Consider the following 14,886-nt stretch of genomic DNA (forward strand, 5'->3'; position numbering starts at 1 on the left):
AACCTACACCATGACCAGCAAGATCTCCAGACTTGTACCCATTAGACTTTTCTGTGGGAATTTATCAAGGATCAAGTGTATCTCACACCTGTGGCAGATTTACATCGCCAAATCATGGAAGTGATAACAATAGTGATACTAGAAATGCTCTCGTGCATGTGGCAGGAAAATGAGTTTCACTTGAATGTAGTCCACACCACAAATGGCACTACTATCAAGAAGTATTAGAATGGAAAACAAAACTCTAGTCTGTTTCTAAATGTGTAAACATCAATATAATAAATTCAGTAGTTTTTTTAAATATGATTTTTTTTTACTAGGTTATTGCTGGACACAGTGTACCGATTTTTATAATAGTTTGCATAGTTCTTTCATCTGGCAGTTTTTTTAAACTGCATAAACTGTATAACGAGAACCTGTAAATTACATTGTATTTTCAGTGTATGTTTACTACTGTGAAATTATAATCACACATAAGCCACATGATAAATATAATTTCAGCTGAAGGAGAGCAAAATGCATGGTAGTTGCGAAGTGAGAGCTAGTCAATATGGGAGTAGACGCTTATTTAAGTTTTTGCTTAATAGATGGTGGATAAGCATGCATATGTTGCTTTGTCATTATTCAACATATTTGTGTGCAAACCATAGTCTGATAATATTCTTATTGGCTGTCACCAATACTTTAATATAATTTAATTCTGTGAGTTGTAGTCTTGATAATGAACAGCCCTGCATCGTGTGCAAATCATGATAATTTTCAACAATGTACAATGTACAATATTTACAAAAATGAATGATAGATTTTGAAAAGGCAGGACAAAACAAAGCAGAGACAAGGCCAAGATACTCACCATAGGCTGCATTGGTGGGAACTGAACAGGGACATTCATTGTGGACATTCCTTGGCCCTGAAAATAGTACAGCACATTGCCACCTTCATGCTCAGGCCAGTGCAAAATAAAACAACAAACTAACAAATCTAAATCGTCATCTACTGTGATCAAACTCAACAACTAAAAGAAGAAGCAGGGTATCAAAATTGATGCAGTAGGATCGGGTACTTTTAATAGACTTACCATAGGTCTATAACCTGCACCTGTGGTGGCTGCCATTGGCTGAGGTGTCCAGCCAGTGCCACCAGGTTTTGCTACATTCTTTGGTGAATTCCACTGAACACCTCTGTTGAAGAAAGAAAATTTTTAATTGGTTCCCATAATAAATATACATGTTTTGTATTGACATATTTTGTTTGGAGCAGTATTCCTGACCGATTCCTACTCCGAGGACCTTTCATGAAGTGTAGTTATTTGTAAAGGTTCATCCAAGCGCGCGCATGCGCACACGCACACGCATACGCACACACGCGCACACACACACTCTCTCTCTCTCTCTCTTTTGGTACCGGCATCTTCTTCATCCATCCATCCATCCATCCATCCATCCATCCATCCACCCACCCACCATTTTTCTTCCTTCTTTAAGGTTCACTCCTCACTCATGTACAATCAGAGACAAAGCAGAATATATATGAAGAGTCCAGGGGAAAACACGTTTAGTCCAAATTTAATAATTTTTATATTTTAATTGAATCTGGCAGTTAAAGTTGAGGTCTTTAAAGATTGCCTAATTAAACAGGAGAAAACTCACTTGGTTCCACATAAGCATATTAAGGAAAGGCTTACACGGGAAGAAACCGTCAGTTCTGCAAGTTTGTAGACATTCTCCTGAAAAATTTGCAAAATGTGACTAAACATGTTTTTCTCCTGACCATTCATATGGATTAAATCCTTATTCTGTATTCAATGTAGCTACAAAAGATAAAAATGAAACAACATTTTCAACCCCTTCTTTCACAACATTATAATCCTTCCCTTTTCCGAAACTTCCTTCTTCCTAGTATGTCCTCTCACTACCTACATAAATCAGACATCTTATCGAAAGAAATGGATTCGGAACACCTCAAAATCTGTGCTTCAGTGGCTGGCCATGATAATATCTTTGAAAAATATTGGAGTGCAAGAGGTCAAATGACTTTATTGTCAAACGCCTGGCATTAGAAAACAACAACAAAGCTTCTGCTTGTCTGTGTGATTATATATTTTGAACAATTATAATGAAAATAAAATAAGAAACAGTGGGTTTCAGAACATTACAAGACCCTACTTTTTAAAACCATTATTGGCTTAAATTGACAGCATCCTAATTGTTTTACAAATATAAAAAAAATTGAATATTTTAAAAAATATTCGTATATATTCAATGACATTTAATTGGGAAAAGGAATTCTATATATAAAAAAAGGCCTTGGAACCAATTTTTAATGAAACTGGTATTTTGCATCATTCTGTCTCTACCATGTTTCTGTAACTATTGTAATAACGTAACAGCATCGAAGTTGTGAAAACCAAATTCCTACGTAAATAAATAATCATTGTCCTAAATCTACAAGGCAAGTAACAATAGAACATATCCTACTTCAATGAAATAACACCAACAATAAACTGCAGTAAAAAAAAAAAAAATCACTTGTTACATGAAATTCTCACCAATCCACAGCTCTGGAAAATTGCATATTTGATTTATAGTGGACATAGTGTAATCAGCTTACATGAGGGGCAGTCAAATGAAAATGGGTCACTATGCGTATATCTCACAGCAGGCAAGTTGGTACTACTGAAATTTGATTGCTGAACTGACATCTGGTGGAGACTCGCGAAAGCACAGTTACCACCTCTGCTTACACACTAGTCGTTCGTTTATTGTGCTGGAAGCAAGGTTAGAGATATGTGTATTCGCCCAACATCACTTATGGAGGTAGATAAAGAGGAACAGCGAGGTGTAGTGCGATTTTTGACTACTGAAGGAGTAGGAGGACGCGTAATCCATCGTCGCATGTCTGCTGTTTATGGCGAACACAGCATGTCATATTCGCGTGTACTGGAATGACACATGAAATTCCCAGAGAGATGCATATCACTGCAAGACGATGCTCGCCCAAACAGGCTCATCGTCCCATCACTCCTGCTGTTATTGCTGACGAATCACTGTGGAAGAACTTCGTCGTTTGGTGGGAATAAGTCATGGTTCCATACACATCACTGCAATGAAGCACCTGCATTAGCAAAAAATCTGCATGCAATGGATTCCACATCAGCTGACGGAGAAACAGAATGGCTGCTGCACTGGGTCACTTGCAACGATACCACGAGGAAGAGTATGCATTTCTGTCCCATATTGTCACTGGGGACTAATCATGGTGTCACAATTTTGAACCGAAAAGCAAATGGAAGAGCCAACAATGGAAACACATGGATTTTCCTCCATCGAAAAAGTCCAAAGCAATACACACAAGTTCCGGTAAAGTCATGTTGACATTCTTCTTTGATTCTAGGGGTCGTCTGCTTGTTGAATTTCTCGAGCATGGGGCCACAATCAATGCACAGCGTTATGAAGAAATTTTACAGAAACTGAGATGCATATTAAGTCAAAACACTCTGGAATGCTATCAAATGGCGATATCCTTCATAATAATGTCAGCCCACATACTGCCAACTCCATGAGGAATGCGATTCAGAGATTTAGTTGGGAAATGCTACAAACCCCCCTCCCCCACAATCCAGATCTCTCACATGCGATTTTCACATTTTTGGAGAGTTGAAGGAAGACATTCGTAAACTTCGTTTTGCATCGGACGAATACTGCGCGACTGAGTAAAGAACTGGTTCGGTAGACAGCCCATAAGCTTTTTCAAGAATGGGATTGATCATCTTGTCTCACAGTGGGATAAATGTATAAACAGTTTTGGAGATTACTTTTGAGGTAATAAAGTTCTATTATACTTTTTGGTATCTGACCTGTTTTCATTTGATTGCCCCTCATAGCTGGATACATGTATTAAGAAGTGAAGGACAGCACTGCTACTTACAGACCTGTTACTAAATTTACGTATTACTCTGTGAAAATATTTATTAAATCTACATACTTAGACTTCAACAAACAAAATTTGACAACACAATCCCAAGGGAAAAAATGGAACTCTCTGCATCAAAATCCTCAGTTAATTCCCGATTTACCACGAAAATCGTCTGTAGCTGCATTTAGATTGGCAACAGGCCATGATTGTTTGGCCAAACACCTGCATAGAATTGGAATATATCAGTCCCCTAACTGTCCATTGTGCAACTCAAACCAAGAAATGGATTCGGAACACCTCAAAATCTGTGCTTCAGTGGCTGGTCATGATAATATCTTTGAAAAATATTGGAGTGCAAGAGGTCAAATGACTTTATTGTCAAACGCCTGGCATTAGAAAACAACAACAACAACAACAACAACAACAACAACAACATGTATTAAGAAGTAAGTACAAGGCAAGTAAGACCTAAGGCAGCAACAGGCATTCACAGTGCCACTGAGGGCTCTGCAGGACTGTCACTAAGGATCCCACTCCTCACTCGGTTATTGTAGTATGGTATGCAACTCACAGTATATGGCAGTATGTTTCAAAACGTCAGCTCCAATGGAGAGCATAAAGAAAACGAAATGGCGCTTTTTCGAAGAATGAAGAAATACATACTTTATGACTTTTAAATATGAAAAAATGCAGTGTGTTTTTTTGTCAAAAACAATTACCAGATATAAATTATTCAACCTAAAGAGGCATTGTAAAACACATCCCAAATAGTATTCAATAAAAGGTGTATATTCACAGGCTTGCTTATCCTAAGAGACATAATCACCAACGAAGAACTGCCTCAACTACAGATATCGCACATCTAGCTTTTAAAAGTAAGCAGAGCTGGGGAAGCCACATCGCAAGAATAGAGGACGACTGATGGACCTACAAGTCTACCATGTGGGACCCCTAGCAGGCAGGCAGCTTCGAGGCAAATCTAGGAGAAGATGGGCAGACATTTTCAGGAACACGGAAGTCGACAATGGTCCAGAACAGCAAAAGGAAGAGGAGAGTGGAAAATTCTAGGGAACAGCCTGAAGTGTCCACGATCAAGTATCTACATTAAAACGGAGTAGCTTGCCGCGTTAGGTATATAAGAGCTAAACCCTTAACAGGAGGCCATTGCCCTACAGGGATATAAATAGGCTCATCTTTGTCTTTATTCACAGGATTAGCTGTTGATATCAACATTCATTCATAGTGTTCTGCCCAAGAACAGGTCTTTCACTGCAAACTCAACATTCTCCAATCTTCCTTATTTTATGCCTTTTTCTTAGTCTTCACATATGATCATATATCTTAATGTTGTCTATCGTCTGATATCTTCTTCTGCTCCGAACTCTTCTCCCATTCATCATTCCTTTCAGTGCATCCTTCAGAAGGCAATTTATTCTCAACCAATGACCCAAACAATTCCTTTTCCTCTTCCTATTCAGTTTAAGCTTTTTTCTTTACCCACTCTCTCCAACACAACATCGTTTCTTATTCTGTCTGTCCATTTCTCACGCTCCATCCTTCTTCATATCTACATTTCAAATGCTTCTAGACGCTTCTCTTCACTTCGTCGTAATGTCCATGTTTCTGGCCCATACAATGCCACACTCCACACAAAGCATTTCACTAGTCTCTGCCTTAGTTCTTTCTCCAAAGGTCCGCGGAAAATGCTCCTTTTTCTATTAAAAGCTTCCTTTGTCATTGCTATTCTCCTTTTGACTTCTTGGCAGCAGCTCATGTTATTGCTTATAGTACACCCCAAGTATTTGAAGCTGTCCACTTGCTCTACTGCCTCATTTAGAATTCGCAGATTTACCTTCTTTACTTTTCTTCCTTTGTCTTGTTGGCATTTACCTTCATTCCATACTGCTCACAGCTGTCATTTAGCTCCAGTAGCATATCCCTTTAGTATCATCTCCTCTTCTGCTAACAATGCCATATCATCAGCAAATTTACTATGAACCATGAAAACGCGAATTATTTTATTATTTTTATTAATGGTAAAACTGATTCAACAATGTGATATATGTTAGGACTTAAAATAGTGACTCATTTTTGTAATTGGGTTTACTCGATAAAAAGCGAGAGATATAGTTACCGATGTGTGAAAGATGTCCTTATTACGTTCATCTATAAATGTGTAGTTTGAATGTTTCTTGCTAATTGTCAACAATGATTATAATTTATGATCTACAATTCTACATAATGCAATCCAACAATGATCAATAGTAATTGTGCACTATATTACTCAAGCTAACAACAGAATTAAAGAAAGTAAATAATTAGTAGACCTCTACATTCAAAGGCATTGTATAATTGATAACACACATCAAATAATATAGAATACAATAATAAACAAATAGTATAGTCGAATTTACTAAAGATGTTATTAATTGGTCCAACAGAATAATATCTGTTATAGTAACAATTAATATTTGAGGAGAAAAATTCGCTCCGGCACCGGGGATTGAACCCGGGTCCTTGGTTCTATGTACCAAGCGCTCTGACCACTGAGCTACGCCGAATTCAATCCACAGCACCGGACCCAACTCTCCTCCTACAGTGTTATTTCCCTTTTGTGGCATAACTCCAAGTTGGGCATATACGTTGACATTCATATTTCAAGTCAACTGCCATTATACAAGGAGCGCACTCAGCTGAGTGACTAATGGCTGGGATTCCGCAGTAAAGTGCACAGCAATCTGTACAGAATAATGCACTGCTAGCTAGACGAATTTACTAAATATTAATATTAATTCTCCTCAAATATTAAACATTAAATAGTACAGTGTTAGAATACGGACATATGCATAGACATAGACAGTCATAGTAATTCAGTCCTCAGTCACTATGCAAGCTACTATGGCTCACTGCATAGGTTACAGATTATACATTTTATAGTACTGCAAATACAAAGAATCTCACGCGCACAACACAAAATGGTAGGTACCTATGTCATAACACGCGCTTTTCTTTTACCAATAATTTAACCTAATGCTAACTTCCTAACTGTGCCTGTACTCATTCATAACTATTCATTAGTCTTGAAAGTTAAACAAAATTACATTTACAATCTCAAATGATTGGTCATTTCATTTGACTTGGGAAAATCAGAACATTCAAATATTCTGGTCGAACCTGGTGGGAACAAATGGACATGAAAATCGTAATGTCCTGGCCAAATTGGGATGTCTGGTCACCTTACATAAGTACTATTTCAAGATGCACAAACACTAACTTTGAAACAAATAATATAAATAGGGGTTCTGGGGAAATCATTCAAATACGAATTAAATCGACTATATTCTAATCTTATACAACAATGAATATGTTTTACAAATCAATGTTCGGAAAGATAATAGCTTTAAAATGAGGAATTACTGAAATTTCAATTTTAAAGAGCACAGTAGCTACAGATGCATGAAGAAAGTAATTTTCTTCATATACAGTAAATTTGGCGAATTTTTGTACGGAAACTATTAGACCTAGAGATGTCATATTTCGCAAAAAGATCCATTTCTCTCTATTCTAATTATATAAAAATATAATGAAAATTAAAAATTGTTATGTAAATTTTCCTAATTTTCTGTTCGATTTCACATGGACTCACCCTTGCTCAAGTTTTGATGGGTTATTTTTCAGAGACTATACAATCATCGAAATGGTATTGTTAAATTATTTAGTAAGTGTTAATAAGAATTTATTACATGGCTAATACACAATATTAGCGAGGATGAGCTCCAGCAAATGCCCCAAACTTCCTATATTGCTGCAACATATTTGTTTAGTCAACTGTCCAAAGACAGGTTGGAACCTCATAAGTGATGCTAATAAGGTATCACTCATGAGGCAATTAAGTCAGGAGATAATGGGATAGAGTGGCCAGTTTCTTTCCCCATCCGTTGCATACATCACTGAATACTTACATATTACACTAATCAGACTTCAGTTGTATGCAAACAGTTATTCTTCCTCTGACACATATCAAGTGAGATGTACTGCCTGATAATATTTGTATAGATACGGAAATAAAATTTGGAGCTCCCTTATTGTATAAGTTTCGCTAACAACACACTGCGCATGTGCAGTAAACAAGAGCCCCTGTATATATGCTACTTGTGTCCACTTACTATTTTATTATTAGAATTCCCCCAGCTAGTAAAACAGTGTTGAAGATAATTTACGAAAGTAATATGTGATTTTCGACTTACGACAGTATTTTACTGGGTGTGCGACCTGTCAGGCCCCTATTCTTCAATGAGACAATGGGTAGGAACAGACTGGGAAATTATTCGATTCCTGAATTTTGATTTAACGTAAGTAGCACGATTTCTTGTTGCCAGGGGAGTAAGAGAAACAGTGAAGTATTATTCAGTGTTATTTTGTGCTGTACTGTGTACATAATAATAGAAGCGGTTATGATCACTGCATCGGTGGTTCTCAGTATATAACTTGTTCCAGCAGTTCTAGTGTTAATTTCCACCAAGAAAAATACCAAGATTATCTTTTTAAAATATTGCTTCTCCTGTCTGTGAAAACAAATTATATAGTATTAAGATTCACAGATGAATCAGTGGTCTTCTGCACCTACTTTGGGAAAGGGATGAGTAACAACCTAATTTAACATTGAACATGTTTATCTTACATACAGAATATAATATCCTGATTAATTTGCAGGAGCCATCAAGTCTTGGTATAGCTAACGATTGTAATGACTCGAATAATTATGTGTACCTATAGGTAACATTACATGAAATTCATGTTTTTTTTTATTAATATAGAAGAAAGGCATTTGAATTACACATTATGTAACAGGTGGTTGAGTATGACAATTCTATTCCAAAAAATCTTACATTTTTAAATTAATGCCAGATGAAAAAATATACAAGTCCAGAAAAAAAAAAAAAAAAAAAAAAAAAAAAAAAAAAAAAAAAAAAAAACCGGCCTGCCTAATTTTATTAAGTTCCAGATACAACGCATTGCGCATGTGCAGTAAACAAGAGCGCCTGTATAGATACTATTTGTGGACAGTCATGCGAAAGTTGTTGCTTACATACAGGTGAACTCCCATCAAGACTCAGGCCATTCTTTTCCCCCTGAAACTGTACATCTTTTTTTTTTAAACTAATGGCAGGTACTTGACTTTTCGTCATTCACCCTATGAAGCCAGTACTGTAGACCAACTTACCGACAGAGTCATTGTCCAGGGTGTGCCATAGGAGGCCGGTCTCGTATGTTACACCCACAATCAGATGAGATGGAGATTTTTCTTGGGATGCCACAGGGAAACTGGAGCTCCCAGAGGAAACCCGTGTTACCTGGACCACAGGCTTGCCCAACACAAGTTATAACTCAAGGGTGCGCTGGGGATTCGAACCCAGGTCCACAGGATTATAAGTCCACTGCTCTGTGTTCACTAGACCACTGTGGCAGCTTTTCTCAATCAAACCACATTTCACTTGAAAAGCTGGGCAAATGTGTCCAATTACCAGTTGCATGATTAGCTAGATCATGTAACTTTCTAATGTGGTGATGATAATGCTAAGTTGGCTTTTCTGATGATACACATTTAAAATCCAAGTCATTGGTTCCTTCTCTATGGAACTCACCAGACTTAATAACCATTTTAAATTTCTGCACCTTATACATGTTCATTGACTGGTACTATTACCCCCAGAAAGGTGTGAATTGTTCCCAATTTTCTGTAACAGTCTTCACTCCAATCATTAACATGACTTCTGTTATTAAGTCTCAAAAACGAAATAATTTTGGACTTGCATATAAATTCTCGCTTTTATTAGTCTTTATTGGTGAAGGTATCTTTTACATGCAATAAAGCTATTTTATAGGGGTCTAGCAACTACTAATGAAAATTACCTAGAACTCTAATGCTGTTAGATGAGGTTTGAATTTATAACATGAAGGCCAAGAAGCAAGTACATATCTACTAGATAATCATGGAGCTAATTAGTGATAAGTGATAATGAACAGAGAGATTATTGAAATGGCAGCAAAAGGAACTTAGTTCTCTCCCTGCCAGCGTTACTCGAAGTAAGTTCTCAAGTTTAAGTTTATAGTGAGTGGCCCTAAGAGTCTGAAGTATTTACATTAATACAGTTATAGTAGTACTAACTTCACTGTGGCCTGAGCGCCTTTGTTGATGGAGAGATTCTGTGCAAGGGATGCAAGGCTGCTATCGAGATCACCAGTCAGTACTTTTCCACCTGCTGAATCTCCAGGCTGTACAACACCTGTACTTCCTGCACCCACAGGAGCTGAAATAAATAACACATATTTCTGAAAGATAACCAAATGGAAACTATGTATGAAAGCATTGAATGTGTACTATTAACTTAATTTCGACAATGAAAAAGCACAAAAATTATTACATCAAGTAACACTGTTAGAAATTTTGGTGAAAACATACATTGTGCAAAATCAAAGAAACCATTCAGTGTAAAATTAATTAACGTAATGAATTTTTTATATTATTCTGAATATCACACATATTTTAAAATTTATACAATGCAATACAAAATGTATATGCTGCTATGTCAAATGTACTTCAAAGCTGTCAAAAGCTGCATTTATAGTTTATATTACGAAGAGAATTAAGATTCAACAAACTAATAATGGTATTTGGCTAGCAATATGTACAATCTACGTAATAAAGAAATCAATTTGCTATATATATGCTTATCTAGGAAAGATGGTCATATACAATCGACTAACTAAACACAAGAATATGGAGAAAATATTCCCTTTGGTATATGTTTATATTATATTTACAAATTTTCATGCACTATTCATGCACTTGTCTAACACTTCAAGTGACGTAAAACATATATACAAAGGGAAGGGGAACTTAACATATCGCAGAATTGCTAGCAGGACATGTAATAAGTACTATTATTTTTTGTGTTACAGTAACTTCTATTGCCACATTATGTTAAGATTTCTTTCTGTCTTCAAACATTATGAATGTACAGTTTAGTAAATCAATCTCCTCAACAATAAGAAAGTTTGTACAATTTTTTTTTTTTACTAAAACATAAAAAGATATGAAATTATTGAACTACCACATCAGATATATAATACATCAACATCTGTAATTTAATACTTAAACTCATAGCAACCATCAACATGGAAAAAAATCCTTGGGCCATCCAAAGAAGAAGTGGACTAAAAATTCAGGAACAGTCTGTATATGTTGATTTACATGTTCCGGTATTTGTCTTGGGTTATCCTATTAGGTTTACAATTATTTTCAGGCCTGAGCTGTCCAAAGAATGGTCTCTCTTGTCCAAAAGTTGATATATCTTATCCTAGAGCAAATGTAGGTATTTAAATTACCTCATATTACATTATTTTATTTCTCCGACAGATTTTTAAAACACAAACATCCTTCAGCTTTTATCTCCTATAAAACGACTTAGAAGGAATAAACCTATAAGAGATCGAAGATGATTACTTGTCCTTACTTAGTCAAGACATATGGAATCTTGTTCATATGTTTAACATACACTATACTTTACATACAAGTTGTACATCCAAAATATATAAAACTTCCAATGAATCTGGTAAGCACTCATTCTTAACACATTGAGGAAAATGTATTTCACGCTCACTTGAAAAGAGAACTAATATTTTCCATATTTATAAGTAGGATATTAGTATTACTCATAATACGGATGTGTTGAATTATGCCAAAGTAGTAGAATTGTTTAAAGCATGTCCATTCGACCTGAGAGAGGGAAAGGAAGGAGTGATCTGTTTAGAAAGGGATGTTTTGTTGAAACTAGTAGTAATTTGAAACTGATATCATATGCAATTATATCATTGGTTATTTCTACTGGAATGATAATATTAAGGAAACTATTTAGGAATGCCTTTTATCTCTCAGACCTTGAGTCTGAATATGTAATGCTTTGAATTGCTGAAGGTCAGAGACTTGTAATGTAGCGAGGAGAGAGCCCATAACTGTCTGCCAACAGTTCAGGTTCAAATTGAAGCATTAATCTGTCATAACTAGCCTGTCCAGCTTTGGCAGCCTGTCATAGTCCTGACTCTCCTGCAATTGATTGCATTCAGCACAGTCTTATTGGATCAATGTAAGGACTGTGCTGCACATCCTTTGGCAAAACTGAATGTGGCGCAATGTTTCATGTTGATCCATAAACTGCAACTAGCAGTCATGGTCAGGTTGAATCTCTGATTTGCCAGTATGTGCAGTGAAAGTCAACTAAGAATGTTTTTAGATTTATTACATGAACGAATGTGAAGTGCCGTGGCCTATTTTGAAGTACCATATCAGCATTAATGAGAACAGACTAAGAACAATGTTAGTGAGATACATTTCAGAAATTGAACCCCGAATCTTTTATTGTAAATAGCTCATCTTACCTAGTGACTTTATGTTGTTATTGACGAGTCATTAACACGATTATTTTGATTGGAGAACAGTACATAAACAGAAACTGACCAGGCAAAATCGCGTGATGAAGAAGTATTTGAGAGCCAGTTACAGAATTATTAAATAATTATCAAGTACTTTTCTACTTTAGTCGAGTATATTATTTGTTGTAATATTTATTTAAAAGATTCTTTCCAATTCTTTTCCATGGTATAGAAAAATTAACTCCCCACTTTGTAAAGAAGATTTTACATTATCTATCCTCAGAACTGTATCATCATCATAAAGTCACTTACTCAGATTTATTATCATGACTAGTCAGTTGTTCACAATAGCTAAGTTGATTAATAAAACAGAATAGACAATCGTAACAATCTTTGATGCTACAACCCCAAGAATACAGCATGGAAAAAAATAAATAAATAAAATAAAATAAGTAAATATATATAAAAAATAAACAGAGAAATGAAATTTCAACACAGACTATTCTTTGGGTCCATCCAAGGCCTGTTATGAGACTTGAAAGCAATTATGAAATTACTACTGGATTAAAAAATATTAGAGTAAATTCATTTACATATCTCGGATACACATTATCCTTTTTTGACGAGGTAGACATTCCACAGAAAATTTTTTAATACACCAATACAATGGGAATAATTAACAATATTATGAAACCTCCCTTAGAACAAAGACATATTAGAATTCGATTATACTTGTACCAGTACTTTGTTATGGTAGTGAGGCATGGACATTGAGGAAGAAAGACGAAAGCAGAATGACTGCTAAAGAAATGAAATTTATGAGATACACAGCAGGATATACCAAATGGGATCCTAAACGTAATGAGGATGTAATGGAAGAATCACAATTAGAACCTGTAATGCATCACATACGACATTATCAGAACAAATGGATAAATCATCTGTATCACACGCATACAAACAGAATACCAAAAGCCATGTTTCACTATCATCCAAACAGGAAGAGATCTATAGGTCGTCCAGGGTTTAAAATTTAACTGTGAGATCTTAACAGGCCATACACCCTAATACTTGAAGGGAAGAAGAAGAAGAAGAAGAAGAAGAAGAAGAAGAAGAAGAAGAAGAAGAAGAAGAAGAATTCTTTGGGGTAGTAAAACATAATGGTCCTAAAGTCCCACCTCATAGCTGAATGGTCCAAGGCGTAATACCTTGGACTAGCAAAACAGAATGAGTGCTTGTTCGAGCTCATGAAATTTCGACCAGTTTATGGGACAGGTGCCCACTCAGCATCGTCATGAATTTGGGGAGCTACAGTGAGTAATAAAATTCTGTTTCCTAAGGCAGCTGTAACAGGAATGAAACACTGTGCTGACCACACATTACTCTGTACTGGTTGGATGACTGTATATCTCCCTCTTCTGAGGCATTAGACATGAAGCCAGCAGTCTGCTTCTCAGCCTTGCCTGGCACAGATAGTTGCGCCATGAACTGAACTGAGTTAAATGGTAATTTCAGTGGACCTAGAAGAGTAGGAACCACTTTCATTCCTTGGGAAATACGACGCTGAGTATAGAAATGCAACTAATTCTCTAAAATCAACATGTGGTTGTAAGACCCAAAAATATCTTCAGAATCCAAAAAGCTTGAAACCTCGTAACTCCACATTTCCCAGCTTGTCACCTTTATTGTATTGCTTCTTACTAAATGTAAAAACCCTGGTTAATAATACATTTTTAGCTAAATTTACAACTCTTTGTAATATTTCCAGTACTTCAAGCTACGTCTGTGTGATATCCCAGACGAATGTGTAAGATGGTTAATGAACATATTTATATATTTAACACAATTATGTGTAACAAGTACAAAAGGGTAATATTTGTATAATTTATATTGGGAGAAAAATTATGCACAATTGAAGACCTCTTCGGAAAAAGAATGTAACATCAATTTAATGGAATATGTGACTTAGGTGGAAAAAGTAATTTTGAAGCATTAATTCATAATAATAAATTATTGCACCTGATAGCTGAATATACTTGTATTCTTGATTAGTCAATTAATTCTGCTAGTAAAATATACCTAACGAAATATGCCCTGAAATTATTATCTTTTCTTCTGAAACATGTATTATAGATTTGTTGGTTACAACCTTATTCCAGGGAGATCTTCAATTGTCTGCCCTTTATAATTCTATGTTTGAAATAATACGTTGCAGCCACAAAGAAGGAAGTATTAAGTATAACAAAATTGTCATTTAAAAATTTACCCTGACCTATTTTCATTACCAAACTACATACAACGTCTAAAATATTTTAGCAGTCATCTAATGGTAAAGGCAGATTCAACCTTCAAATCTTACTTTCCATGCATATTAGGGCAAATAAAAATATTTGAATAAAACTTTTTTTTGCTGGTTTATTTAACAACGCCATATATGGCGAGATGAGATAGAGGATTCGCCATAAATTATCTGACATTCCACCTTATGGTTGAGGAAAATCTCGGAAAAAAAACTCTACCAGTAATCAGCCCATGTGG

At 35.7% G+C, this 14,886-nt stretch overlaps 1 protein-coding gene and 1 non-coding gene across 6 annotated transcripts in view; both read right to left on the bottom strand.

Moving 5' to 3' along the window:
- Positions 1–14,886, bottom strand: part of LOC138705886 (phosphatidylinositol-binding clathrin assembly protein unc-11-like) — a 276,393-nt gene that overhangs the window by 14,671 nt on the left and 246,836 nt on the right. For 3 of the 5 annotated variants that reach the window (XM_069834617.1, XM_069834618.1, XM_069834616.1), the window contains 3 exons: positions 10,085–10,226; positions 1,079–1,181; positions 854–910 (listed from right to left, as the gene is read on the bottom strand). In XM_069834617.1, the coding sequence (XP_069690718.1) occupies positions 854–910; positions 1,079–1,181; positions 10,085–10,226 (302 nt within the window). The remainder of the gene's footprint in view (positions 1–853; positions 911–1,078; positions 1,182–10,084; positions 10,227–14,886) is intronic. The other 2 variants (XM_069834620.1, XM_069834619.1) reach the window with 1 other exon arrangement.
- Positions 6,404–6,476, bottom strand: TRNAY-AUA (transfer RNA tyrosine (anticodon AUA)). The gene has a single exon. It is a non-coding gene; the product is annotated as a tRNA-Tyr (tRNA).

This window comes from Periplaneta americana, chromosome 9 (genome assembly GCF_040183065.1).
Source record: "Periplaneta americana isolate PAMFEO1 chromosome 9, P.americana_PAMFEO1_priV1, whole genome shotgun sequence".
Lineage (NCBI taxonomy): Eukaryota > Metazoa > Arthropoda > Insecta > Blattodea > Blattidae > Periplaneta > Periplaneta americana.